General features: G+C 41.4%; 1 protein-coding gene and 1 long non-coding RNA gene across 6 annotated transcripts in view; one reads left to right on the plus strand and one right to left on the minus strand.

Annotated features, from left to right (window-relative positions):
- Positions 1-8,948, minus strand: part of LOC108502250 — a 52,481-nt gene extending 43,533 nt beyond the window's left edge. For 2 of the 3 annotated variants that reach the window (XR_001876395.1, XR_001876394.1), the window contains exon 1: positions 3,302-8,946. This is a non-coding gene — a long non-coding RNA (uncharacterized LOC108502250). Of the gene's footprint in view, positions 1-3,301 lie in introns of all 3 variants that reach the window. The other variant, XR_001876393.1, reaches the window with a different exon arrangement.
- Positions 8,949-12,328: 3,380 nt separating this feature from the next.
- The window catches only part of USP47 (ubiquitin specific peptidase 47), a 52,702-nt gene continuing 38,273 nt past the window's right edge, over positions 12,329-26,757 (plus strand). For 2 of the 3 annotated variants that reach the window (XM_017824975.1, XM_017824977.1), the window contains exon 1: positions 12,329-12,746. In XM_017824975.1, coding sequence (XP_017680464.1) covers positions 12,495-12,746 — 252 coding nt within the window. In that variant the 5' untranslated portion in view covers positions 12,329-12,494. The remainder of the gene's footprint in view (positions 12,747-26,757) is intronic. The other variant, XM_017824976.1, reaches the window with a different exon arrangement.

The following is a 26,757-nucleotide window of genomic DNA, read 5'->3' on the forward strand; positions in this document are numbered from 1 at the left end:
TTTTGATGAAAAATAAACTAATTTGCCATAAAAATAAGATATTAACAAGACAAGTAAAATACTTTCATAATATTTTTATTATTTTTGGACTAGTGTTGATTTTTTTAACAGCAAGAACACACAACATTTATTTGTCATACTTTAAACTCCTTTAAATTTGCTAGACCAACATCCAACAAAGTTTCATTCATTTCAACTTTCTGCTCTCTTATTCCCCTTTCCCAAAACCAAAGTCAAAACACTACTAACTACACAGAAACACAGACTTGCTAGGCAGTCCTTGAAAATAAATACATTTTAAGAACAGTCTAAATATAACCTGCCCTAAGTTATTGAAGGACTTCAATGATACCCAAGATGCCCACATCATGGTACCAAGGACACTTCCTAAAATGTCATAAAAGAACAGCATAAAGGTTCTTCTATGATGCTGAAAAAATCCTTCCCTCTTTAACTGACCTTTCTTTCCAGTTACAGAACATTAACATTGAAACATGGTCACTAAACTTCAGCTATTCAGCTAAGAACCTAATTAAACTATTCCCATTTTAGAAATTACAAAAAGCTATAGTCTTACAACACAACTGGCTGATGTTGTAGAATGGAGGAGAGAGGCCCCTGGGCATCATTGTACAGAAGGCTCAGGGAGAATACAGACCTCAGTAAGGTAAATCAGGTATTCTTTATCTCTGCCAGAGGTGTAATAATTTCAATACAAGAGCACACTTCTTTAGAACCCACTCACTGCATTCTACTATACTGAAATAAATCAGCCTTAACAACTACCACTGAATCCATGCAAATACATTCCTTTTCGTTTGCTCAGCAGTGGAACAACAAAGATGTTTCAGTCTTATTAAATTCCTGGTGGGTTTTCTTTTTTTTCCCACCCTGTTTTCTGGCACTGGATTCATGTCTGATGTTCTGGAAAACTCAGCATCTGAATCACCTTTCACTGTATAGAAATAGGATTAATTAAGCAGTATCTGAGCACAGTTTACATCTCATTAAATATCTGTGACTTGGTGAAATCACGATTTTCCCTCTCCTGTGAAAATACTACACCTGCAGGAAGATGTTTAGTGGACTCAAATGTTTACATATGCTTAGAAAAATATGTGACAATGTCACCAGTACCTTCTAGTGAGGAAAGCACTCGTTATCACTTGTTTTAGTTCTGCAAGGCAATCTGAGGTCTAGTCACTGAGTCAGTCTGCAGACACTTCCCTACTTAAAGAAGAGGTGGCTAAGGCTGAAGAGCTGAGAAAAGTCTCTGCATTCCACACTCTCATGTTGAGGATTTTCTCTTCCCCATCTCACTGTCATGCCGCAACGAGAAACCCGAAATCTCTTCACCACAGGTTTCTCTGTTCCAAGAACCCTGAGAAAACTGTAAAATACCTCTCCAGCACAGGGGAAGAGAGGTGGGAGGTGGGGAACCAGTTTCAACTTCTATGTTTGTCTGTTAAAGTTTTGTTTACCGAGCATTACTGGCAAAAACAACTTCTGGATTTAAAAAGCTCTTGTCTATGATCAAAACTACTGAAAACCGAAGCAACGTGCAAACTTGTGTGACAAGCTCCCTTATCCCATAGGCTTCCTCCACTGAATGCAAGGCCTGAGCTTTAGGTTTTCATTCCCAGTCCTGCTGGACTGGGTGACAAAAGAGACACTGTGCTGCCCTACAGCTGTTTATTCCAGCAGCACTGGCGACTCGTAAACAAGGAACAGAGACGTCCTTATGCCATTTCCTGCTCTCCTCAAACCTCGCTCCAATTCCACCCCCAAAACAGCTCCCAGCAGAGCCACGGACCTCCTGTTTGCAAGGTGTCTCACACCTACAGCTGCCTCTGGGACTCGCTATGTTACGTTCAGTTTTCTCAGCAACAAGGCTTTTGTGATAAAGAAAGGAGGCAGAGATGGGTTTGTGCACTCGATATCAAAGTTTTAGCGTTTTTATAGTAGTACTTTTTATCAAAAAGTTTCTTAATTATCAGTGTCTACTGCAGTATCAGGAAGTAGCTTTACTGCTTTTGCCTTCTGTCCTATAAAGGTACATGGGGAAATGTTTTGGTTCTTCCCAGAATGTCACTGGATACAGAAATAAAACAAAAAAACCCAGCTGGACAGCATCACGCTTATTATTTAAAGATGTTTATTCCTTTCATGATCAGCATCATGGCTATCCATGCATCCCCCCATGCACACGGAGTCTCTTTCATTTTGTAGAGATTAATTTTCTCTACTTTTCCCTTTGTCTCCCATTGTTTTCCAGACCTTTTGGATTTGCCTTTCACTTTGTTATGTCCTTTTCTGGGCAGTTCTTTAACATCATGCTAACCTTCAAATTTACATAAATTCAGCAAGTCTATTTCCTTCTTTCAGGTTTAATTTGAAGAGCTGAGGAAAAGAGAGAAGTCTTGAAATTAATATGAAAAAAAATCTAGTATATATAGTAACATGCAAAATTTTAAATGTCATGAATTGCATCGTGCATGGTAAAGTCTAATGTTCCCATGCACTCATGTCATGCTGTTCCCACACTTGAAATTTCCATATTCTTTTCACGTGCTTTCTGATGACATAACCATCCCTAAGCACAAGGAAACATTGCTAATACACTGTTAGAGCACACTATTAAAATAAAAATAGTCTCTCTGCAGACCCAAAGAGATGTTAAGCTGCTCACATCAACCCTCTTAGCACAGAGATAGAGGATGGTGCTCTCAAGAAAATGTCATTTAAAAAAACCCAGCAACTTAAGGTTAAGACATGCTAAAAATCCAAAGAAGAAAGGACATAGAGCTGCAGTTAACAATTCACAAAAGGATTCTAACATCTAACTACTTCTAATGTACAGACACATCCAGGTTACAGCAGAAGAGATTGCCTGAGCTACTCTCAGGTTTGAAAACCAGAAACTTCCTTCTCTGCATTCAAAATACCTGCACTCATCAATACTCTATCTCAAGACTGGCATATTTGATACAAAACTCTAAGTTCTGCTATTTCAGCTGTGACAGACTATGTTTGCTAAGTAGAAATAGGTAATGCTAATAAGTAAAGCTACTTCTCTCTTAAAAATGTAAGAAAATGCAAAATAGCTAATGAAATGTAAGTGGATAGTTCAAAATCATAAATCCCAGCTATTTCCAAGATTCAAGGCTGCAGCAACACTCAGATACCCTGAACATCTCCTGTATTTAAACATTAAGTTACAGAGTTCTGAAATGTACTGAAGCAAATAGTCATGAGAACAGGACCAAACATAACTATGTATTCAAAATCAAACTTCTCATACCTCCAGACTTTTTATAGAGATGAAGTGAGTACTGAGAAGAAAGTGCCTTGCTTTTTTACTTCGTATCTGGCTCTTTAGTCCTGCCTGTGAATGTCCCCCAGGTATTACGGTTTAAACATGATTTCTTCATACTGCATATTAGTACCAAACTAACTCTATAGTTGAAACAACATCTTACCTAATTACTGTTTTACAACACAACATTGCCCAGAAAAAAGTCATTAAGCAATCCAAGTGCACCGAGTGGCATCATTCTCAGTCACATGATGGATTTTAAATAGCCAGCGCAGCACTAGTAGCCAGTAATTACTCTGAAATTTCCATAAATAATCACTTCATTGGAGCTTTTAAAAAAATTGCATGTCCACTCTAATTCTTACTACATTCAGTTTTTCCCCTTCCTCAACTAAAAAGAACAAAAACACTAGCTAGTTACTTCATCCTAAGGTAAAGCTATGGTTTAAGTAGCCAAAGGGCCAGAATCAAACTAGCAGTGAGGCTCTGAGAATTGTTTCTTATACCACGGATTTATTTCCAAAAATTAAATCACAAAAACATCTTCAAAACACCTTTTCATGAACGTAATTTTTATTAATTTTACATAGGAATTCTTGGTTTTGTTACCTGTTTACTAAAAGCTGCCCTTTCAATTTTCAGAAGAGGCGCTACAAAATTGCTATTTCTGCTGAGGAACATAGGAAAGGATCCCCCTAAAGATCCTGTTAAATCTAGTTTGGTTGTACAGAAACATGGCAATCAAAGAGGATAATAGTTCTTGTACATGACTGCAGGCAATAACTCCCATCCCCAAGGCTGCCAAGAACATGACTGGTATTATGAGGCAGTTAAAGCTTCATTAACCTCTTCATGCCTGAAACACATATATCACATTAGTGCCATCCTGAATAAATTCAAAGACATGAAAATAAATTACATGGGAATACAAAAAGCAGATTAACAAAAGACAGGGCACTATAATTTCAGTCTGTGTCTGAAGGGGTAGCCATAAGGGAGAACAGAATAAAGAATGGTCAGTGTATTAGCAAAAAAAATTGCATTTAGAAGAGTATGTTACAGTCAGGCTTTTATTTTTCCTCGAATTCAGAGGTCAGAACAGATAAAAAAATCTAAAAGACAAATATGATCTTCATTTATAACTCCTTGGGCAGTATTGACAATAACCCCCTGATGATCTGAGCCTTTCACTTTCCCCATTTCAGAAACCCTCCTAGAGTTAAAAAAAGAAATCTACCATATAACCCAGATCTGGGATGCAGAGCAGGATGGGGGCTTTACTGTATATGCAAGTTTTCTTGTATGTGGAAGCAAACCTAGAATATCAAAAAAAGTTTCTGGATATTTTTGGCTGACTCTACAGCATTCCCATCAGCAAGTCTGGAATTTGGTTTCCAGTAAGTATTTCCATTACTGGTGGTATCAAAAGCACAGCTCTATATGCCTATTAGTATTTAAAATTGGTTTGAGCTGCTTAATGTGAATCCTTTGTTACCATAAGGAACACAAACCCAGCATATATGCAAAGGCACAGGGCATGAAAGGCACACATTTCCAGCACAAGGAAGGGCACAGATTAAATCTATATGTAAAACACTGTGGGGAATATTGCAGTACCCAGCCTATCATTACATCTATGAGCTTGGCAGTGAGACCCTTCTGATTCACACACCCCTGCATTCCATGGATGCACCCCACATTACTAACCAGCCAAACAAAAAACCCCAATGAGCCTTTCTTTAACACCAGCATGTAAAAGAACCCTCTGTTGAAGAGTTAAAGTATCATGAAAGGGTTTGGATTGAGTTGAAATGATCTTGAATTCATCTCTACCTAAGTGGACACCTCTGGTAGACCTGCTTACATCTAACAGGCCCAAATCACGAGCCTGGTTTAAATCACAGGTGAGAGGCAAATGGGTATTCATCTAACTTATAACAGCTGGCACAACTCATTGCAAAAAAGTAACAGTATAAAAAGAAATTTACTTCCCACACTGACAGTAAATAGAAGATTCAAATTAGCACAGATGTCTTCAGCCAAGCCTTCTAGTAAAAATACTGAGGAAACACAACAGCTCTCCAGACACATTTATTCACAAAGGCAATGATGACAAGCAAGGACAGTAGTTACAATTTTTTTTTATTATTTTTTCCCACATTAATTCAGTTCAATCAACAGATAAGTTCCAAACGTTTAAAAGAAAAAATCCAGTAAAAAAAATTAAAATTGAGATATACATGTGACCAAAATTACTGATTTTAGAAACTACATTCTTTCTTAAGACTCTCACCACCAGTGCTTTGCCTTACTCTTTCACCCAGAAGAGAGACTCCCAGTCCTACAGGATTACTTTATCTGTGGAGACCCCACACACTGACAACTGCTTACAGTCAGGTCTGAATACAAACCACAACAGTCAGAAGCCAGCAGCATTTCCTTAAATATGACCCAAGCAAGACAGGAGACAACTTGCTGGGAGATTTCAAAGGGCATTTTACCAACGTCAGGATACCCTGTACACAAGTCCCTGCCCTGCCTGACTCACGCTGTGTCCACACTGACATTCCCTGCATTTGTCCTGTGACAGCATTCCCGCTGCCAGAGCTCCAGTGCTGGCAGCTGCTCTAGACCAGCAGCTGACATTTTAAATGCTATGTAAGACCTCTGGCAGCTCCCTTTGCTGCTGCCAAAGGTAAAGCTACATTAATTAATGTAAGAAAGCCCCACAGCAAGCCCCACAGCAGAGTAGCCTTTAAAGCCTAGGAAGGCTGCATATGATCAGGAGACAGCCTGTTGCAAAACGAGGACAAGGTTGAGCTCGGAGAGCTACGGGGCCACAGCAGGTTTTAGACCAAGCCTCCCACCAGCTCTGCACAAACAGCCTAAAAGCTGCTTTAGAAAGGTCTCACCACAGGCCATCCTGAGCCCCTACCAATGTGGGGGAACAGACCAGGAGCAGGGAGCTACAGCACTGCAGACACGTGGCTCTCCTGGGATTGACGGGAGAGAGCCCTGGCATGAGGAATGACTGCAGATGAAGAGCAACTCCCGTTCCCCTCAGCGACCCTAAACCAGTTATAAAATAACCAGGTCTGCCCCAATACTCCTCAAAATACGGAGTTCCTCCCATCGTCAGTGGAAGACATTTATTAGTGAAAGCACAGAGCAAAGCAGAGAGAGTGGTGTCAGGCACTGTCAGTGACCACCATTCATGGAGGAAGGGGAAGATGGGTGACAGCCCCCTCCTGCTTTCCATCCCTGCCCAGTAGAGAAGGCTGGCAGGTCTCCACTGCTGGGCAGTGCAGAGAAGCCAAGGGCAGACCACATCACGGGGCAGCCCAGGGCACAGATCCTGCTGCAGGTACTGCCCTGGTACTCCACACCATGAGTCTTGAGACATTTAAAAAATGCCAACTGCTGCCCTTTCTTCCCTCCCCTCAGTGAGGAGATGGGGTGGGGCCCAGGCAGCTGTGAGCTACCTCTTTACACTGATAATCATGACACCTTACAAAGAAAAGGTAAAGAAAACATATTTCATCCAGGGGAAGGCCACCTAGGAATTTAAATCTGGGAGGATGGAATGTTCTCTATGTGCTAGGGCATGCTGAGGATGGGAAACCACTTCCTGCTTGCCCAAAGAGCTGTAAGCAGTATAATTAGCACTTGCTTGTAATATTAAACGTCACCAGATTTAATCTGAAGGGTCACTGGGAACCCCTCACGCAAACCTGAACTATTTAACTCCCCAGGACCCAAGGGCAGCTATAAATACCTCGACTGTCCATGCTGAGAGCTCCTGAATACTGAGAGCACACTGAATTTAAGCCACTCTGTTACTTTTGCACATTACGTAGTCTTATTTAGTGCTGCCTTTGCACTCCTAGGGCCACCCTCCGACAGCAATTCCTCATGTGCAGTAAGTGTTAATTCAACGTTTTGAAATCCACTGGCTATGTGACTGCAAGCTTTTTTTGAACCTCTAAAGTAACTGAACCATGTTGGTGACTGACATTGCCACACCACGGTTGCACTCAAGGCAACACTCCTTTCTTCCTGCTTTCCCTGTAGGAAAGCCTTTGCTGTGTTGCTGTGCACAAAGATTCCTTCCCCCCACCGCCCCCCAGACTTGGAGGAGGGGGTTAGATAACACCCAAGCCCATATTCCAGGAAGGATGCATGCACTCCACCAGTCTGCACGTTTCCAAGCTACTGCACACATTTTGGATGGACCAGCCACAGTCTGGCCACGAGGCTAAGCCAGCAAACTCCACGTGAGATCTGCTTGGATGCCACAAACCCTATGTGACACCAGCCCACATCTGCTTCCAAACCCTCACCACACAAAGTGGAAGTTGGCCTGCTGCACATGTTTCACTCCCAGCTACACCAGGAAGGTTTTGACAAGTGCATCAAGAGGTCAAACACCCTGGAACTGTGCTTTGTTTAGGCTGCTAATGCCAGAAACTGCTCTGTAGTTATAAGTACACAATGCTGAAAATTGTAAGTCAAGCTGGTAAAAGAATTCAGTGTTAATAAAGGAATCCATGGTCCTGCAAAACTTTCTGCAGTATTTTTATTTCTCTTTACAACTAATTTCAGCTCCAAACTCTTTCGGGAATTGACACATAAGATTAATGCTATCATGGAAAAGAAAAGTAGCTTCCTAAGCTAATATCTGAACACTCAGTATCTTGAAACCAAAGTAATAAGACAATCTTTAACAAAAACGTTAATGAAGCTTGGCTGCCGATTTACAATTAATTGAAATAATCCCCTACTGGTTTCTATGAAAAAGATCTTGGCATGAAATACCATGTCAGAGGAGAGAAAAGCACTTCTATGTTCATAAAGATTATGGCAGAAAACACTGCTTAGGAACAGAACACAATGTTTAGCACTGAACATAAAGGAGTTTTTTCCTTAATCTCGTGAAGTTTAACTTCAGAGGGCTGCTTACTTATCTACTACACCTACAAGACCTGCTACAACGGTCCTTCTAAAGCAAAAGAATACCTTTTCCGTAGTAAATCTTCCACTTAACATTTTAATTTCCCACAGAATTCTCAACTCTTAGAAATGGATTTTTTTATTTCCTAAAATTCTGCATACATTTCTTAAGATGTGGAAATCTATAATCTCTGGGGAGTTTTAAGGTACAGATCATAGAAGAATCAGTTAATAATTCCTTATCTTTAAATTAATACCTTGATTCCTTGAGTGCTTAACACATTCAAGAAACAATCTAAAATGTTAAAATATAAAAGCCTCCTAACAGGTACAGAATAATTGAAAATAATCAGTGTTCTTTTTTTAAGTATCTTAATTTGCTCTTTAGCCTTTTACTGGTCTGTCTCATACTCAGGGAGCTACGATCAAAGAAATTAATACCTAGTAAAAAGCACATTTAAAGACACAGAAATATATAATTTTCTCTTCTTTACCTTTTACTAATTCTATTTGTTCTGCCTAATAATTCTCTCTTCCTTTTCCCTCCATCCACATAAGGGCCAAATTTACTGATTTTTTTTTGCTTTTCCTTATTGAAAGGACTGGATGTGCAGTTGGTTGCAGATTTTCAGAGAAATGCTTCAAAATTTGCTGTGCAACTGGGGAAAAGTTACTTGCTCAAACAGCAAAGTAACCAGCAGTGCAATGAACTGCTGGACTGTGATATCCTGAACTTTCACACATCTCTGTTTCTGTCAGTAGATGTGGACTTGCCAAAGATTGAAAAGGGGAGAGGCCTTGAGCTGGTTTTTCTTAAAGTGCTGACAGTGCACACGAGCTCTAAAAGAACCCTGCATCAGCACTGGCTACATTTCTACTGCTGGCAAACACAGAAGTGCTTTGCCATTTTGATAATTTGTCAACAGCTTGCTAAGGGCTGCAAACTTCAACTTTGGGAGTTTTTATTGAAGGTTCTGTTTTGTTTGGTTTGGTTGCTTTTCGGTGGTTTTGGTTGGTTGGTTGTTTTTGACAGAACAATACAGAAAAAACCAAGAACTGCAGTGTTGGCTCTGCCTCTGAAACAGGACGTGGATCTCCCACCAACAGCCTACTTGAAAAATCAAACCCGAGTGTTTCAGAGAGGCCATCCCAAATCAATGGTATTAGTCTACACAATCCTCTTTATAAAGGCTTTCCATTTCAAACAGGTGGGATAATAACTTGGGAAAGACATCAGCCTGCAGCACCTAACTGCATATATGAAAGAACTAGATGACAGCACTCCATTTAGTTTTTAAAACGTTTTTCAAATTTTTTTCATTAGTTATCAAACCTGGGATATGGACATTGGGACAGGATTCAGTGATTTTTTTTTTTTACAGAGAAGGCAAAATGATTAAAGGATAAACTTTTAAAAGGCTGTAGAGGAGGGGAGGTATCCCATTCCCACAGACTAATTTACAAGTTCATCAACTTTTATAATGGAGGCCTGCTATTTACTTTAGCACACCAACACTGTATAACTACATTTCCAGTAATTTGATGCATACATTAGTGTGACAAGTGCTGCATTAGCTGAAAACTGACACACTTCAGCACTTGTGACTCTCATCAATCCATCTCTGAGCAAGAGTTTGTCAGTCAACAGCCCAAAAATTCTACCTGTGCCTGCAAATCCAGCATCAAGTTTAGTCTGAGATATCAATTCTTCACACTGAGAAGTTAAACCTCTAGTATATTAAATCAGTCTTTACATAAGGCTAAGATTCCCTTCATGAAATTCAAATGCTGAATACTGCTCTTTAAGAAGTCTCACTTAAAGAGATTAAATACTGTAGCATCCACAAATTACAAAAGCACTCAGAGATTTAATTATTAACTAGAGATTATTACTCCATTAAGGATGTTTCATGCACACATGCTACACTGGATGTTTGCACAGTTTTAAAGGTTGGCAGGAGGATCTAAAAGAGTATTTCTTTAAAAAACAAACTCCTGATTCTTATCTAGTCGGCACATATTTGTGGTAGCTACCTCTTTATCCTAATAGAACAATATATTTCAATTAAGTCATTGAGTCCTGCAGCTTTTTCTTTTGTTAAGCTCAAATGACAGCAAAAAAAATCCCCAAAACCAAAACCATAAGAACATAACAGTTCAGAGAGTCAAAAGAACTTTCTAAAGTAACAATTCTGAAAGCTTCTTATCCTTAAATTCTGAATTCCTTATAAAATTGAGGAAGACTCCCCCAATTTTGAGAGGTTTTGGGAAGTGTGCCCCCAAACTGGGAGGAGAGGGGGAAGTAACACCAGGCCAGTCAGTCACATAACAAAGTTGGAGGCTCCCAAACAGTGCTCTGATGATTGTACCAGCTTGGCTCTGTTCTGGCTCTTCCAACTCAAGGATTTGCTCACTGACCTCATGGAGCTTTGGACACCACTGGACAATAGGAAATCACATGGCAGCTGTGCTCCTTCAAATTATCTACAATTGATGATGTAATTTTTCATTTCTTCTGCAGTTACACCTTTTCTCACACCAAGATACTTATAGAAGTCCCCCTCAGAAGAAACCCCAAACAAAAACAAAAAATCACCCCCCCCAACTAAATGCCCAAAATTTTAACCAGATGACACAGCTGATAAGCTTTAATAAAACATCTCTTTGGGAAAAGTCATGGGTTTATTAATTACATAACCTTTTTCCTATTAAAAAAACAAATTATTTTATTTTTTTTCCTGTTGTAGAGGGGTAGCTCTGTGCAACCCCTTGCTTAACATAAAGTAACACTAACAAGGGACTCCCACTTTCCTTCCTTGATGCTTAATTGCATCATATTAGAGCTCAAGGGTCTAAGGCTTTCAGGTGCAACATATTTTAAAGCTAGAGGGCAAGAACTCTTGTCTTAAAGAACCTCCTAACCTTTACTATATAAATAACTTGAGCCCATTAAGTTATAGAATAAAAACCAGGTTAGAAATATCCCTAAAAACTGCTCTAAGTTTTTCAATGAGAAGATTTCTCTGCTTAGTTCAAGGAGCAGAAATAAATAAAACAAAACAGCAACAAAAAAGCCAGAAACAAAGCATTTACCACAGCATACTTGAAAGACGAAAATAAAACCACTGATATTATTCACAGAAATGACCATTTGGAAGCCTTTTTCTTTTTTAAGTGCTAAAATACTATACTGATAGAAATCCTAATAACATAACCTGTCTCCAAAGGGTTCCACCTATCTCTGAGAAAGCAGGGTGATGGACAGGGATCTGAGAAGTTACATACTTTGAATGTGACAAGGGAGAAGAGATAGCTTAATTTTATTAACTCTTCGCAACACCAATAACCTCCAGTACAGTGGGTTTCAAAAATTACCCCCAAACACGAAGTTTCTTTGACATAAAACCAAAAACTACCCTCAATACTGCATTTTTCCACAAGAGGACACCAAAATAATAAGAAAAATAAGTTGTACAGAAACGTAGAACTACCATATACCATTCTTCTTCGTTAGCCAAGTAGAATACTTTTCACTTACTATTTTGCAGCGAAGTAGGCAATAATTACTTTTCTACTAATGCGCATTTTAGTCATTCTAGTGATTCTTACTTGGCTTTTAGTGTGTCTCAGGCGGCACGAAAAACAGATATATTGAAGCTTGTCACAGACAAAAATCTACCCTTTCGAGCCTCCCGTGCCGCACCCGGGGCAGCGACATGGGCGCGCTCCCTCCCCGTTCGCCTCCTGCTACTGCATTTTCACGGAATCACAGGATCCACTGGGGCTAGAAAAGACCTCTGGCCACCACTGTGTCACCTAGACCAAGCGCCACGTCCAAGTCTTTCCTCAAACCCCTCCAGGGAGGGTGACTCCAGCACCTCCCCAGGCAGCCCGTTCCGCTCGTTCACCCCCCGCGCCCCCGCGCCGCGATAACGTGAGGGGGGGCGGCGGCGGCGGCCGAGCGCCATCGCCGGCCCCGGGGCGCGGGGCGGCTCTGCCCGCGGGGGCTCCGCGGGAGCTCCGCGCCGCGGCTTCTGCGCCGCCCCTCGTGCTCAGTCAACAACCGCGCGGCTCGGCCGGGCGCGCCCAGCGCTGGGCGAGGCTCTGGGCGAGCCACCGGAGCCGGAACCGGGACCAGCCACAGCCACGGCCGAGCCGAAGGCGCCGAGGCCAGCAGGCCTGGGGCGGGACAGCTCTCGCGAGAGCCGCGCCGGCGGCCATTTTGGCCATGGATTGGCGGCGGGGCGGGGCCGCGGCGCTGCCCGCGGGAGTGGAGGAGGAGGAGGAGGAGGAAGAAGAGGAAGAGGAGGAGGAAGAAGAAGAAGAAGAGGAGGAGGAGGAGAAGGAGGAGGATGAGCCGCGGGCGTCCCCCCGCCTCCCGCTGCTGCTGACGACGGCGCTCGGCTCAGCCTGCTGCGGGCTTCGCGCCGCGCCAGCGGCCATGGTGCCGAGCGAGGAGAACCAGCTCGTCCCCAAGGAGGTGAGGCGGGCGGGCGGGCGGCGGCGGCGGCCCCTGCGGCGGGAGGGAGGGAGGCAGGCAGGCCCGGGGCGCCGGCGCCGGCCGCGGAGGGGGCGGAGGAGGCCTGGACCGGCCCCGCCGTGGTCGTACATGGCCTGTCTTTGTGCGGAGAGCGGGGGGGAAGGGGCTGGCGAGGGGAGAGGAGGAGGAGGCCCGGGCCAGCGCAGGGCCCGGGCGGCCCGAGGGCTGCACCTGTCCGGGCCCGGCATGCGGGCCCGGCCTGCGCGGCGGGGCCGGGCCGTGTCACGGGGCCGGGGGCAGCGCGGCCCCTCCCGCCGGGCGGGCAGGGCCCTGCGCTGAGGGCAGAGCTGCGAGCGGGCCCGGCGGGCTCGGCCCAGGGGAGGGGGCCGGCGATGCCGAGAGGCCACCGCCGAGGTGCGGGGCCGCCCCGACCCTCCCCGCGGCGCCCGCCGTGGGTGCCGCGGGGAGCGGGCCGAGCAGCGGGTTGTCTCCTTTATTCTGAGCCCCTCGCCTCCCCTCTGCTGCGGGGGAAAGGGGAAAGGCTTGTTTTTGGCCACGGGGTAAAGATAAGAGGCTGAGTGAAAGAGGAAGGCGAAGGTTCTGTCCCGCAGCGATAGGAGAATGACACGTGTCAAGCAGAGCGATTCTGTGCAGGGGAAGGAGCGCGGGTGATGGCATGGAATGTTTGGAAACAGCTGCTCCTACAGTGCTATCAGCAGAAACTTTGTTTCCCGAGCAGGTAGCCTTACGCATTCAGCCAACTTTTCTGACAGTTTTGCTATTCCTGGTAAATTACTCAAACCCTTCCTGTTGTTTTTTTGTCAAATGTCAGCGTTTACGTTTACCTGTTCCGTGGTGTGTTCTTGAGGGAGGCTTTGTCAGGCAAGGACTTCGATTTTGTGGAGTTTAGCAAAACGAGGTGCTGGTCCTTAAGTGATATCCTTGAGCAGATCTATAAAACAAATAACAATACAGAATTTTAGAAACAGTTTTTATGTCCGTGCAATAGTACAGGTGTGTATGTAGGACAGAGGTAACTTCACCTCTTGTTTTCTTGCTTAAAATACTGAGGTTTAAAGGACTACATTTAGTCTTTATACAGGAAACAGAAATCTCCAGAACCTTCAAATAAGGGATGGAGTGTAGTAGCTAGTATACTTAAATATTAGCTTTTAAACAAAATCTCCAAAAATGTAAATCCAAATATAGAAGATATAGTAGCTTCTATACTTAAATATTTCGTTTTAAAAACAAACATAGAGACAAAGGAGAATGGCAGGAGAAACATTGTGACAGTAGGTGTAGTTAATAGTAACAGACAAGTTATTTAACAGAAGCAGCTAGTTGAGGCTGTTTCTTTAGTTCTGTGTATTAATAGTATCCCCCTTGGCTTTAGGGTTGTATTCGGAATATATGCATGAATCAGATGTGTATTTTTAACTGACTCATTGGACAAGGATTTTGAATGCACTTTTATCTGTAGGGAGGGAAGTGTGAGTAAAGGAAGATGAATATATGTGATTATAGATGTGGATATCTTGAACAAACAGTGTGAAATCTATAAACTTTGTACATGGATAATGCTGGAGCGAGTCGGTTTTTCTCAGCAAGTTTTCTCAAGTTCTTTATTGTGTCCCTGTGCATTTTTTAGGTAAACTAAACTGAACAGAATATTAATAAAATCAAATTGAGGAAGAAAACAGATGAACTATTTGTGTTAAGTCCATCTTTTTTTTTTATATACATGTATATACGCACACACGTTGTAATAGAAGTTTGTCTTGAACTTTTTCAATGTTTTCCAGTGTATCCTCATTTTTATTTTAGTGATATGAAGTTTAACAAATGTTATGCCATAACATTCACATTAAGTCCTTCTGAGAGTCATTAATAGTCTCACTGCAGAGAACACTGTGAGTTATGGGTAAACAAAATTCTCCAGGTCTCAACAGCCTTCTTCTAAATATTCCTATTGTGCCATTAACAGCAGCTGGAGGCAAAGCAGATCGTTTGGAGTTTCAGTTCTGCTCTTTAGGGATGGATAAAGGATTATAGTTCACGATTTTTGTCCTTTCCCAGCAGGCTGAGTGGCATCACTTGTATCACTGCCTTGTGCCGTTTCAAAGATTAAGCTGGGCTGTGAACCAGTGTCTGGTAAAGATGAGGACACAGCCATCTTTTTCTTTACATTCCAGGGTAAAAGAGCAAGAAGAAATGTAATGTTGTGTGCTTTAGGCCAATTTAGGGAATGACTAATCATCTAAAGGAGTGAATGGGAAAAGGATTTTGGTTCACATGTGCAGGTGATGCCTTGGTAGATAAGTAGCAGGAGGTGTCTTTAACATCACCAGCCTCTGTGTGTTGGAATGGAAAGATAAGTATTAGGTTGATTTTAAGTCTTCAGTTTATGTTTGTATTCATATTTTTGCTTATGCTAACAGGAGCTCAGCTTGCTGTTTTTGAGGTCTATTGTATGGATTTTTTCATTAGCTTTTGTAAGGAGTAATAGCGTGTTTTCATGGATACAAAGTGCTAGTAGTTTCACTGCTGCACTTAGAATATCTTTTATTAGTCTCCTATGAAAACTTTTCTTTTGGACATTGCATAGCTTCAGCTGCATCTCTGAACTCAAGGTAGTCAGGGTCTTGTTATTTTCTCTTGCTCATAACTTTGCCATAAAGTTCTTTTTCCTTGGGAACAGATGGATTAAAGCAGTTTCTAATAAGCCAGTGTTGGGATTTCTTTTTATATTAAGATCTTTGCCCAGGCTGTGCAGGCATTTAGTACACTTGTTCTTGCATCCCTACTGCTGCCTAATGCTTTCCCAACTGTTCTGTAGTTGTGTGACCAATAATTCCTTATGGTGTGGGCAATGAATCCCTGATCACGAGATGTGGAGTTCAGTGTGAACTGGTCCATGTTCCTTTTCCTTCCAATCCTCAATCTCTTTGCCCTCTTCATCTGAAAGATAAATAATTCAGTTTAGTTTTATTTTATATCCAAGAAACAGAAGGCATTGAGTAACATACAGAATATTGCTGCATCCTGGTAGTAAAATCTGAGCATATTCTGTAAAAACTGCTTTATTAATAGGTGTCAGTTTTTACCCCCTTCATCTAGTAAAACAGTAATCCTGGGAAAGGAGGGGGAATAGCATAAGTAAGATGATAATGGAAATAAGAAAATGGTACTGTCAGAAGGGAAGACACATCTTTGGCTTTCAGTGTTTCTTACAGGAAAAGTTAACTTGAAACTTATTTTGGGAAAATCTACTTGAACTAGAAAACAATAAAATTTTGTCATCAATGCAGTTGATGAGAAAGGAACCTGTATGTGTTTACTGGTGATATAAGTGAACTTATCTTGAAAATCAAGATGCATCAGAACTTAGTGAATATTGGTCGGAATATAAGAAATCTGTTGTGCTCTGAGGTTTTTTGAAGTGTCTGTGCCACTGATTAAATAAATGCTGTGCAGATACTTTTTCAACATGTTCCAGCATGAGCTATCCAAAGTACACCTGTCAGAATAAATATATATATATATGCTTTGTACTTGCTGCCATTAAATCAAGCAAGGTAGTGTGAGTTCTCCCTCAGCTAAACTAATGTGAGTCTTTTCATCCCTACACTAATGAATCCATTTTAATCTTCTGCGTTGAACAAATCAAATATGTTTCTTGATGGATATCGTTCTGACTTCCTCATTAGAAGAGTGGGAATCTGATTAAGATATTTTGCAATTCTATTCAGTAAAGGGATGCTGTTCTTTTCAATGATGATGACATCCTTGTTTTTTCATTCCCATGTATTAAGAGATTCTACAAGTGGTTACAGCTTGCATAATTTATCAGTTTTTCTTGCTTTCCTTCTCATGCGCTGCATTGTACAACAAAAAGGTGTGATTGTGACAGCTGGAGATTGTGACTGCTTCATGAACAGCTATTTTGGAAATTAAATTTAGGAAACACACAGAATTCTATCAAATAATTTGTTCCTTGAAAACAGACACTTTCTGAATGATATTCAGGTAGTAATTTAGTTTGGTGGAGAGTAGAATGCAAAAGCTTTCCTTGCTTTGTTTAGGCACTGGGCTTCCCAGCCACAGTTTACTTTGCCTTGCTATGTACATCTGGGTATTTAATCTGCAGTCTAGAAAGATGATCAGGATAATTAACTGACAGCACCTCGAGATCATCTGATGAAGAGTTTTTGCCTGAGAGGTACCAACTACCTGTTGGGTAATACTTGGTGTGCTGGAGCCTCAGTCTGTAAATGCTGCTGGCTCAGTTACTACTCAGTAGAACAATCTGACAACTAAATAACACACCACTTTGTTTTTTCCTGCAGTAATACATTTTGAACATCACCACGAACCATAAAAGCCGTTTTCTCTGTGATCTGTGCGTCACTGGTGATTAAAGTTTCTAAATCAAATGCGTACAGTAGTAGAAGTATAATCCTTAATTTTTTTTTTGCTGTGCAGCTTCACACTGCTGCTCAAACTAGTAATGAAGTTTTTCCTAAGCTGTGAAGTATTTATTGGGAGGCAGAGAATACTTCAAAGATTTGTCAGTGTTGCGTTCTACACTCCTTTGAGCTCAGACTTTCAGTATACAACAAAAAAGTTTCTGGTGCTTCGCTTGTTGCCATTATGAACTAAAGTCCACTAATTCTATTTTCTGTTGGTTTTGAAACCTGTGGACGTAATCAATGCAGCCCTGCATCATAGTTTTAAAATGTTAGTCGAACCAACACACAAATACTGATGAAAATCATTATTATCCAACCTCTTTTTGGTGATAGAATGTGTTGATATTAATATAAGATTAAAAATTGTGGACACCTACTGAAATAGACCTGTAATTTGTGTCACCTTTGAATTATGTGTTTTAGTCTTGTCAGAATTAAAGGGGGGAGTGGGGTATTATTTTAGATGTTTCCCTCCATACATTATTGTTGGTACTGTAGTGCACTAAATTATCTAAAAACATTCGTATATTCAGGCACAGCTTCACTCTTTCTGTTTTATTTGAAAATATGTTTGGTTTGTGTAAGAAAGTAAGTGTGAAAGTTATGTCTCTAGAAAATTGAGCAGTTGAGTTAGGTGTACATGTTCAGCCTTCTTATTCAGTTTGAAAAAGTTTTTGATTCCTTTGTGAATGCTTAAGGTGATATTTTACACTTTAACCTTTGAGAATTAATATGGTATACCATCAGGTGAGCTGCCTGTTTAGCACGTTATTATTTTCTTGTCTTGAACAAAATATTTTGAAAACAAGGCCATTAGTAACTAAATAACTGATTATTGTAAGCTTGTGATCAAATGACAACCAACTTGACCACAGTTTCAGGCATTGCAAAATGTGTAGTGTTTTCTTTGATTCTTTTTGATATTTGGTATGTCTTCAGCTTGCACTGAGCAAATGCTCTTGCACAGCATTGGCAGTTGAAATAACTTCTAAACAGGATGTTGGGCATGTTCTAAAAATACTGAGGGGTAAAATTGGTACAGATCACTTGATTCAATATAATGTTTGAGATCGTGATCACAAGGATGCTTTAGGTGCTTCTGAAAAATGCCAACAGATTATTTTAGGTTGGCAGTTCTGTGGATAGCTTAGAACTGGTTATTGTGCTGCAGCTCGGGTGTAGCTTCTCAATAATCACATGTGATGAAAGCTGCCTCAGTAACATGAGGAATTTTGTCAGAGAACTGCAGGAGCTACAGGAATGCAAGGCAGGTGTGCTGACTGATTTGTGTAGGTGTTGTGCTGAGATCAGTAATAATGAAGGAAAGGAAAAGAAAAAGCATCAGAGAAACTTTGTGTAGAGTACCTGGGTTTTGTAAATAAAGTATTTTCATCAGTTAATGTATGGAAAAATCATCTAGGTCCTTTCTCATATACACATCTTTGTATCTCTTCTTTCTGTGGAGACACTGTGTTCCAGAGTTCCGTGTTCTCCCTGGAGCCCATTGTGGCAATGGCAGCAGGCAGAGTTTATGCCCAGGCTTCCTGGGTGCTGACATTCAGAACTGTCCCCTTCACTCTGCACATCACTGCTGGAGAGCTACACAAGAATCCCTGCTAACACACCTCACTGTTCATCTTCTGTTTTTCCTACCCCAGCGGTAGCTGGGCAGTTTAAAATTAGAAAGTTATTAAAGAGTTTAAAACTACACCTGTAGTCATGTTTTAATCTCTGAACTGTACAGGGTTTTAACTTTCTAGCATACATGTCCGTCGGTGATTTTGGAGGGAAGTAAACCTTTGTTTCAAAATTGTTCAAAAAGAGAAAGCTCTTCTTAGTACTAGTTTTGGTCAGACTTTTAAGTTGGTTTTATGCTAGTGTTGCCTCTGTAGTGCAATCCAGCAGAAAGTCCTTTAGAATATTAGCATAGGAAAATGTTTCCATAAATTCATGGTAATTCCATACTGGAAGAAATGGGGGACAAGTCCATCCTCTACCTCTGTGACTCTCCATAGGAAACAAATAGGAAACATAGGTTAATGTGTGAAAGTGTAGTAAGGATCTCATAGTGTTCTTGCAGATATTTCTTTTTTTGAAGGAAAAGAATGAGCATGGTGATTAAGAAGGTGGAGAGAAGAAGCAAACAAAGGAAGCTGTATAAAGATGAGGCTGTTTCAGATCTGAATGTAAAGGTTATATTGTAATGAATTAGAGAGGCTGGCCAATAGTTTGCAAGTGTAGAGAGCTTCATTTACATTTAATTCTCACAATTATTTTAGTGGGGTTACGAAACTTCTTGCAAGTTGAACAATTCAGGATGAAAGAAAATACGATCAGTTAAAATTATAACCTTTAGGAATAAGGGAGTGATATACTCAAAATGTCCAGTGGTTAAGAGAAAACTATCTCAATTTAATACTATTCTCTATTACTCCTTAATTTATTAACAGGGATCTGTGTTAGAGTTCTTGTGTGATCCATAGGCATGACCAGGAAATATTTGCACTCTTTTGTTATTGCGAGTTGCTACCTTTTGATTTTTTTTTTTTTAAGAGAAGTAATTAATTGTGAATCACCTTAATTTACCATATTTAAAAGACCATTAGGAGATAAGTGTAAGAAGACTGGTTCTTCAGGATGTCCTTAGTAAGACATATTTAAAGTCTTTTAAAATATGAAAAATAGCTTCTGTGAAACTGAGAAGTGGGTGTTTTGGTCTCTAGTTCAGCTCTCCCCAGGTATGTGTCCCCTCACACTGTATCCTTTTCTATAGTCTCTGGAATGCCCTCCAGGCATGTGCTTGTTTCTAGTCCCATCACAACTTTTTTCATTGTTATTTCTGCTCTTTTATAAGTGTTTCTGACAAATGACCCAGTAATACACAACAGTAGGAGCAAGCTCTCAAAGGTAAACTGTAGCCTCATAACACACTCTTTATTTCTGAGGCCAAGGGTTATTTTTGGACATATTTAGAAAGTTGAAGTATTAGACCTTGAAGTGTATATGTATTACAAAAATAACTTGTCTAGCTGACAGCTGGCATGCAACTCTGCTTCAGTGAGGTGGCAAACACTTTTAATTGTTTTTAATTGCAATTTTGTTACTAAAGAAGCATATCTGAGGAGGTGGTCTTTGAAAACAATAAGGAAATCCATGATCTACATGAGGCAGAGAAGGGAGTAAAACATGTACCCCCATTTTCCAAAGGGAACAAGATCACAGAGGCCCTGCTACAGAATTTATTTTGTACCTCTTTTCTTCTCTGCATCAGGTCATCCCCTTCAGGAAAGCATTTGTATGTTCACGTAGGCAGGGACATTGGGCTCAGTATGGCCCAGCTTCCTTCTGGGATCTGCAGCAGGCTGGAAAACACAGCAAGCATGGCACGAGAACAGAAGCAATGGGATTGATGCAGTAATGACACCTTTTGCTCCTCAGGTAGTGTTGTTGTTTAGTAATTTAAGCACTACTACGTATAATACATGCATTTAAAATACTCCTTTTACTACTCTATTGGTGCTGTTATATCACTTAGTCCTTTTCCAGGAGAGTTAAGGATTCTGTTTAGAAGTTAGAGGGCTGACTGAGATTAAAGCTAACCCAGTAAAAAAACCCACCAGAAATTATTAATTTTAAGAAGGTTTAGCTATCTGAGCCTGCTCAGCATGTACCTGCATGACCATTTGTACCAGCACAAGAAAGGAGAGAGTGTTGGAGTGGAAAGAAGCAGGTGGGAGCAAGACTGCTTCTTCTGGCAGCAGTTTCAGCTATTCCAGCTTTAGCTGCTTGTGTAACTGAAGCTTTGCTGTGTTTGAAGGTTTTAGGCTGCTGTGTGTGTGTGAAATGTCACCAGTGCACTATAAATTCATCAAAATCTTACACGTTGAGTTTCCAAAATAGGTGGAATGCGCTCCTATTATTGTATAAGGGTATTATTTTAATTTTTTAATTGGATTGTTCTTAATGAGGTATCTCATTCAGGCATCAGTTTCGTTCTTTTGAAGTATATCAAATACTAGGGTAGGAAAGCATTGCTGAGTGCCACAGACTGAAGTAGAGGGGAAGCAGTGTAACCAAGGTCATAATGCTGCAAACGTGTTCAGTGAAACAGTTTGTGTGAACTGAAGTAGATGAGAGTTCACAAGGTTGAAATCAGAGATCAGGCTTTGTAATGGGGGACATCATTGGGCTACCCTGTGTGGGGGTTTTTTGTCTCTCAGATTTTTAATCTATTGAAAACTGTCAAAAATATTTTGTCATTTTTTTCTTGGTTCTCTTTTCCTTTTGCTGTCTTCAAAGACTCTTAAACTGTAGTTGTGGCAATGGGAAGTTGTTTGAAGTGATCCATTAAATGTGAATGGGTGTTAGAAGTTGATAAGCAACGAGGATAAAGACATAAACAAAAAATAAAGATACATTTGAGTAATGACAAATTAAACCAATAATAGTATCATTTTCAAGACTATATATTAATGTTGCCCTGTTGAGTGTTAACCTTGGTAGGCATGCAGCTGCTTGCTCCCTTCCCACCCTCAGCTGAGGAAAGGAAGAGTATAAGCAAGAAAACTTGAGGGTCAACATAAAATTGTTTAGTAAGTAAAGAAGTGGAAGGGTAGAGGGGGAAAAGAAGTCCCAAAAACAAGGGACGCAAAGGCAATCACTCACTATGTTCTACAGGTAGGTCAAGGTGCAGCCAATTTCCATGCAAAGGTGGAGCCTAAGTAAACCTCCTCTTTTCCCTTTTGATGCTGAGCATGGCATTACATGGCATGGAATGTCTCTTGGCTTAGTTTGGGTCACCTGCCCGGGGGTGCCACTCCCAGCCTCTGGCACAGCCCCCGGTCTGTTCCCTGGGGGAGCAGAGTAAGACTCGCAGGAGGCGTTGATGCTGCGCGAACGCTCTGCAGCAGGAGCCAAAACTTTATTGTGTTATCGGCACGTTTTCAGTCACAAATCTGAAGTATAGCACCTTAGAGGCTTCTGTGTAGAAAACTCTCTCTATTCCAGTGTGGCCTGGTACAGAGTCTTTTGGTAGTTTTCCTTTCTAATTTCTGGTCTTGTTCCTGGTCAAGTGGATAGACTGAAAGGGCTTCCTTAAGTTTTGTGAATCCTTAATATCACATCCTGGAGGGAGGGAAGCCAGGGAGGGGGTGAAGGTTCAATAATTACCTATATATAGGATATATATTCTTGAATTTTCATGGTATTTTAGGCTCACGATGAAGTAATTTTTTTTCCTTACTTGTCATGGTACTGAAATCCTATATTTAGTTTTACTAGTTTCAAAACATTGTTTTGGATTTTGCCTGAAATCTCTCCAGGTATAATGAAGAATTCGAAGCTGAGAATAAAGTATGTTATTCAGGTACTCACAAACCTGATACCATGAAGTCTAATTCAAAATTAAATGAGTGTCTAAAGGTTCAATTTTTTTTTTTTTGGCGTCAGGAAGCATTCTATCAAGTTAACAGCTCAAAGTTACTGTTTAACATCTCCTGGGATCAGTATTTTATAGAGTGTATTCAGTTTGCCACAAGTGTACTATAAAACACTTCTTTGTAAACTATGCTTTGGTTCAGGCATTTGTAACAGGATTGTAAGTGCACTGTTCCCTCATTAACTCAGACTAGGCTGCAGTGGGGCACCTGTGTTGAGTAACAACTCACAGTGCTCTGACAGAATTAGGTAAGCTGTCTTTGAGAAAAAAGTTCCTTCTTTCCTCTAAAACAAAGCCAGATGTGAGTCTGAGACCACCTGCTCAATGATTCCCTCATTCCGAGGACCTTTATCCTCCCGTGTTTGCCTCCCAGGGAAGTGACCCTGCTCACCTCACTGTATCAGGAAAGCTGGCCTCTAAAAAGAGATTTGTTGGGCTTGGAAAAAGCGTGGAGGAGTGTGACTAGCTCTGCTGGGGGGAGAAGGGAGTTGTGGATTGTAAGGACTCTGGAGTCTATGGTTCAAAATGGACTGGGATGAAAAGAGCAGGTTTTGGGTGGAAATGGTACCCTGGTGCTCTCTGAGTATTCTCCCCTTACTTGCTGTATATTAGAAAGGTTTTTGGCCTTCAGGTTTTGTGCAGAATACAGTGCTGTCAGCAGGTATCCAGTGTGGTGTTGAATGGGTTGGACCTTTTCGAATAGGTGAAGGAATTCCTGAATTATGGTTGTGGGTTCTCAAGGAATTGATTTGATAGTAGTTTGTCATCACTGAGAAAGAGAGTTGAAATAAGGTTCTGGTCGGTTGAACTGTAGTTAACACCTGGATGTTTTTGTATGATGTTACTTTAGATGTAAAAGGTACAAATGCAGACTACTTTTTTTGTGATTGAAGGTACCAGAGTTCCCTTATCCTTGTAACTGCTGGAAATGTGCACCCAGTAGTTACACAGACTTGGAATGTGTGTCCCAAAGTTTTCCCAGCAGTAACATGACAGGCAGCTGTCACTTCTGTGCACTTCATATGGTAGTCTTTAGGTGCTGAAGCTACATGAGAACTGCTGTCCTAGGCTTAATCATGCAAGTAATTTTGTGAATGTAAGCAGGATGTCTGCCTTTGCTGCTTGCTACTGATCTCTTTGTCTTTCCTCTATATTGCAGTGATTTCTAAGAATTACTTACAGAGCATGGATATGTAGCATCTTCTTTACTGGTGATCATTTCAAGTCTGTGCAGGCCATTAACTTTATTTGACAGTCAAACTTCATACATCTGTTAGTTAAACCTCTGACCTGAAACTTGAGATTTTACTTACTGTCTATTTTTATCTATTGGAAGTACTGGAATTTGGAAGTATTGAGTAGAATCTGCACGAAATTTGAGCTGGGCTTTAGGTTTCACTTTCAATCTCTGAAAATAAATTTATAAAAGAATTGAAGCAGGAGTTAAAATCTCATGAGAATCTTCTGTCATTTGAAAAATAAAATGTATGGTTTGTCCTCATAAGGATAGTGATATGCTGCAATAGATTTTAATTAGTTCAGTGATTCAAAGCTGAAAAATAGCAAGCCACATCTAAATGCAGTGTTAAAACCACTGCAGTTCTGCATTTAAATATTGTTGTGACAGGTCTAGTAACACTCTATTTTTTTGTTCCTCTGTTTTCAACAAATACAGAACCTATATGGTCAAAGCAAGTGTCTGTCTTGCAGATGGCACTAATAACAATTCTGCCTTTGTTAGTATATACAGAAGTACAGCTTGAATTCCTTCAGTGCAATAAAATACTTTATGCTTTGCATCTTGTGGAGGCAGATCTTTCACGTAACAAAGATGAAATATTTTTTAGAAAGGTACATGGAGGAAATGCTTGTGTAGCACAGCACTCCAGAATGTCCACCCAGATCAGACCAGAGTGTTGATTGCATGTTTTTATTTAAAAAAGTCTTTTTTAAGTCTGGTCTGATAGTCATAAATCTTCTACGTGCGGGTTTGTGAACGTCATCTCCTTTCTAGAAATGGAAAAATGTAAAAGGTCATAGAATCATGGAATGGTTTGGGTTGGAAGGAACCTTCAAGATCATGTAGTTCCAGCCCCCCTGCCATGGGCAGGGACACCTCCCACTAGACCAGGTTGCTCAAAACCCCATCCAGCCTAGTCTTGAATGCTGGGCAACCTGTTCTGGTGCCTCACTTTCCTCGCAGTAAAGAATTTCTGTCATATATCTGAACAAATTTTTTCCTCTTTCGGTTTGAACCCTTTACTCCTTGTTCTGTCACTACAGTTCCTGAGGAGGAGTCCCTCTCTGGTTTTATTGTTGTGGGTCCCCTTCAGATACTGGAAGGTTGCCATGGAGTCTCCACACAACCTTCTCTACTCCAGGCTGAACAGCCCCAGCTCTCTCAGCCTGTCTTTATCATAGGGGAGGTGTTCTAGTCCCCTTAGCAACTTCCTGGTCTTCCTCTGGACTCACTCCAACGGGTCCATGTCCTTCCTGTGCCCGGGACCCTAGAGCTGGATGCAGTACTCAAGATGGGGTCTCACCAGAGCAGAGCAGAGGGGCAGAATCCCCTCCCTTGACCTGCTGGCTGGACTCCTTTTGATGAAGCCCAGGATACATTTGGATTTCTGGGCTGCGAGTGCTTTGCTGGGTCATGGTGAGGTTTTCGTCAACCATCACCCCCAAGTCCTTCTCCACAGGGCTGCTCTCATCCGTTTTCCCACGGCCTGTAGGTGTGTCTGGGATTGCCCTGGCCCACGTGTGGGACCTTGCACTTTGCTTTGTTGAATTTCACGAGGTTCACACGCCCACCTCTCCAGCCTGTCAGGGTCCCTCTGAATGCCATCTCTTCCCTCCAGCATGTCAACCACACCACACAGCTTGATCTCATCTTGCAAACTCGCTGAGGCTGCACTCGATCCCGCTGGATTGCCACCCTCAGCAAGATGGAGTGACTTGGGATGGAAGTATCAGTGTTTCAATATTTTTTAAAAGGTTAGCATTTGAAATTAGAATTTCAAGTATTTATTGACCAAGATATTAGCTTGACGAGATTTCTGTGCTACAACAATCATAGGATGGTTTCCTAAACTGTAGCCCTAAGTAACCATCTGCATTTACCTTTTAGATGCTTATGCAGCTGAGGGTCTGCAGCTTGTTTCACTAAGCCGCTGGTGTACTATGTCATGGTATGGCAAAGTAGCAGCATCGAGCTTTGAGGACTCCTCACCAGTACTGAATGGATGTGCTCACTGCCCGAGGAGTTGCTCTTATTTCTTCTGAGGAAAAGTCTGTAGGGTATTTTTGTATGTGCCTGTGAATACCATGTGTATGTTAACTTGAAACCCTTGAAGTATGTAGTTAATATGGTTATTGATTTTTGTGAGGTGTAATAAATAATTGGTTTGGGGAATTCCAGAGTAATTTTTATCAGGGTAAAATTAAGCAACTTTATAGAATGACCTTTGTTCTCTTAATTGTACTTTAAACCATAAAGTTCCATGATGAGAGGAGCTTTTTTGTAGTAGAATTTGAACTAGTGGTTATTATAAAGTATATTCATAGAGTGTTAAAGTGAATGCTTTAATTGAAAAGTGGGGAATGCTGCATTTGGAAGACTGACACATCTGTGTGATTTTAACAAGGCCAAGTGCCAGGTCCTGTACTTGGGGCACAACAATCCCCTGCAGTGCTACAGGCTTGGAGAAGAGTGGCTGGAAAGTGACCCAGTGGGAAAGGATCTGAGCGTGCTGGTCAACAGCAGCTGAAAGTGGCCAAGAAGGCCAGTGACATCCTGGCTTGGATCAGGAATACTGTGTCCAGCAGGACCAGGGCACTGATTGTCCTCCTGTAATCGGCACTGGTGAGACCACACCTGGAGCCCTGTGTCCAGTTCTGGGCCCCTCAATTCAGGAAGGAGATTGAGGTACTGGAGTGAGTCCGGAGAAGGGCTATGGAGCTGGTAAAGGGTCTGGGGCACAAGTCCTGTAAGGAGCAGCTGAGGGAGCTGGGAGTGTTTAGCCTGGAGAAGAGGAGGCTCAGGGATGACCTTACCACTCTCTACAACTCCCTGAAAGGAGGTTGTGTGAGCTGAGGTTGGCAA

Source organism: Lepidothrix coronata, unplaced genomic scaffold (assembly GCF_001604755.1).
Source record: "Lepidothrix coronata isolate B3197 unplaced genomic scaffold, Lepidothrix_coronata-1.0 Scaffold115, whole genome shotgun sequence".
Classification (NCBI taxonomy): Eukaryota; Metazoa; Chordata; class Aves; order Passeriformes; family Pipridae; genus Lepidothrix; species Lepidothrix coronata.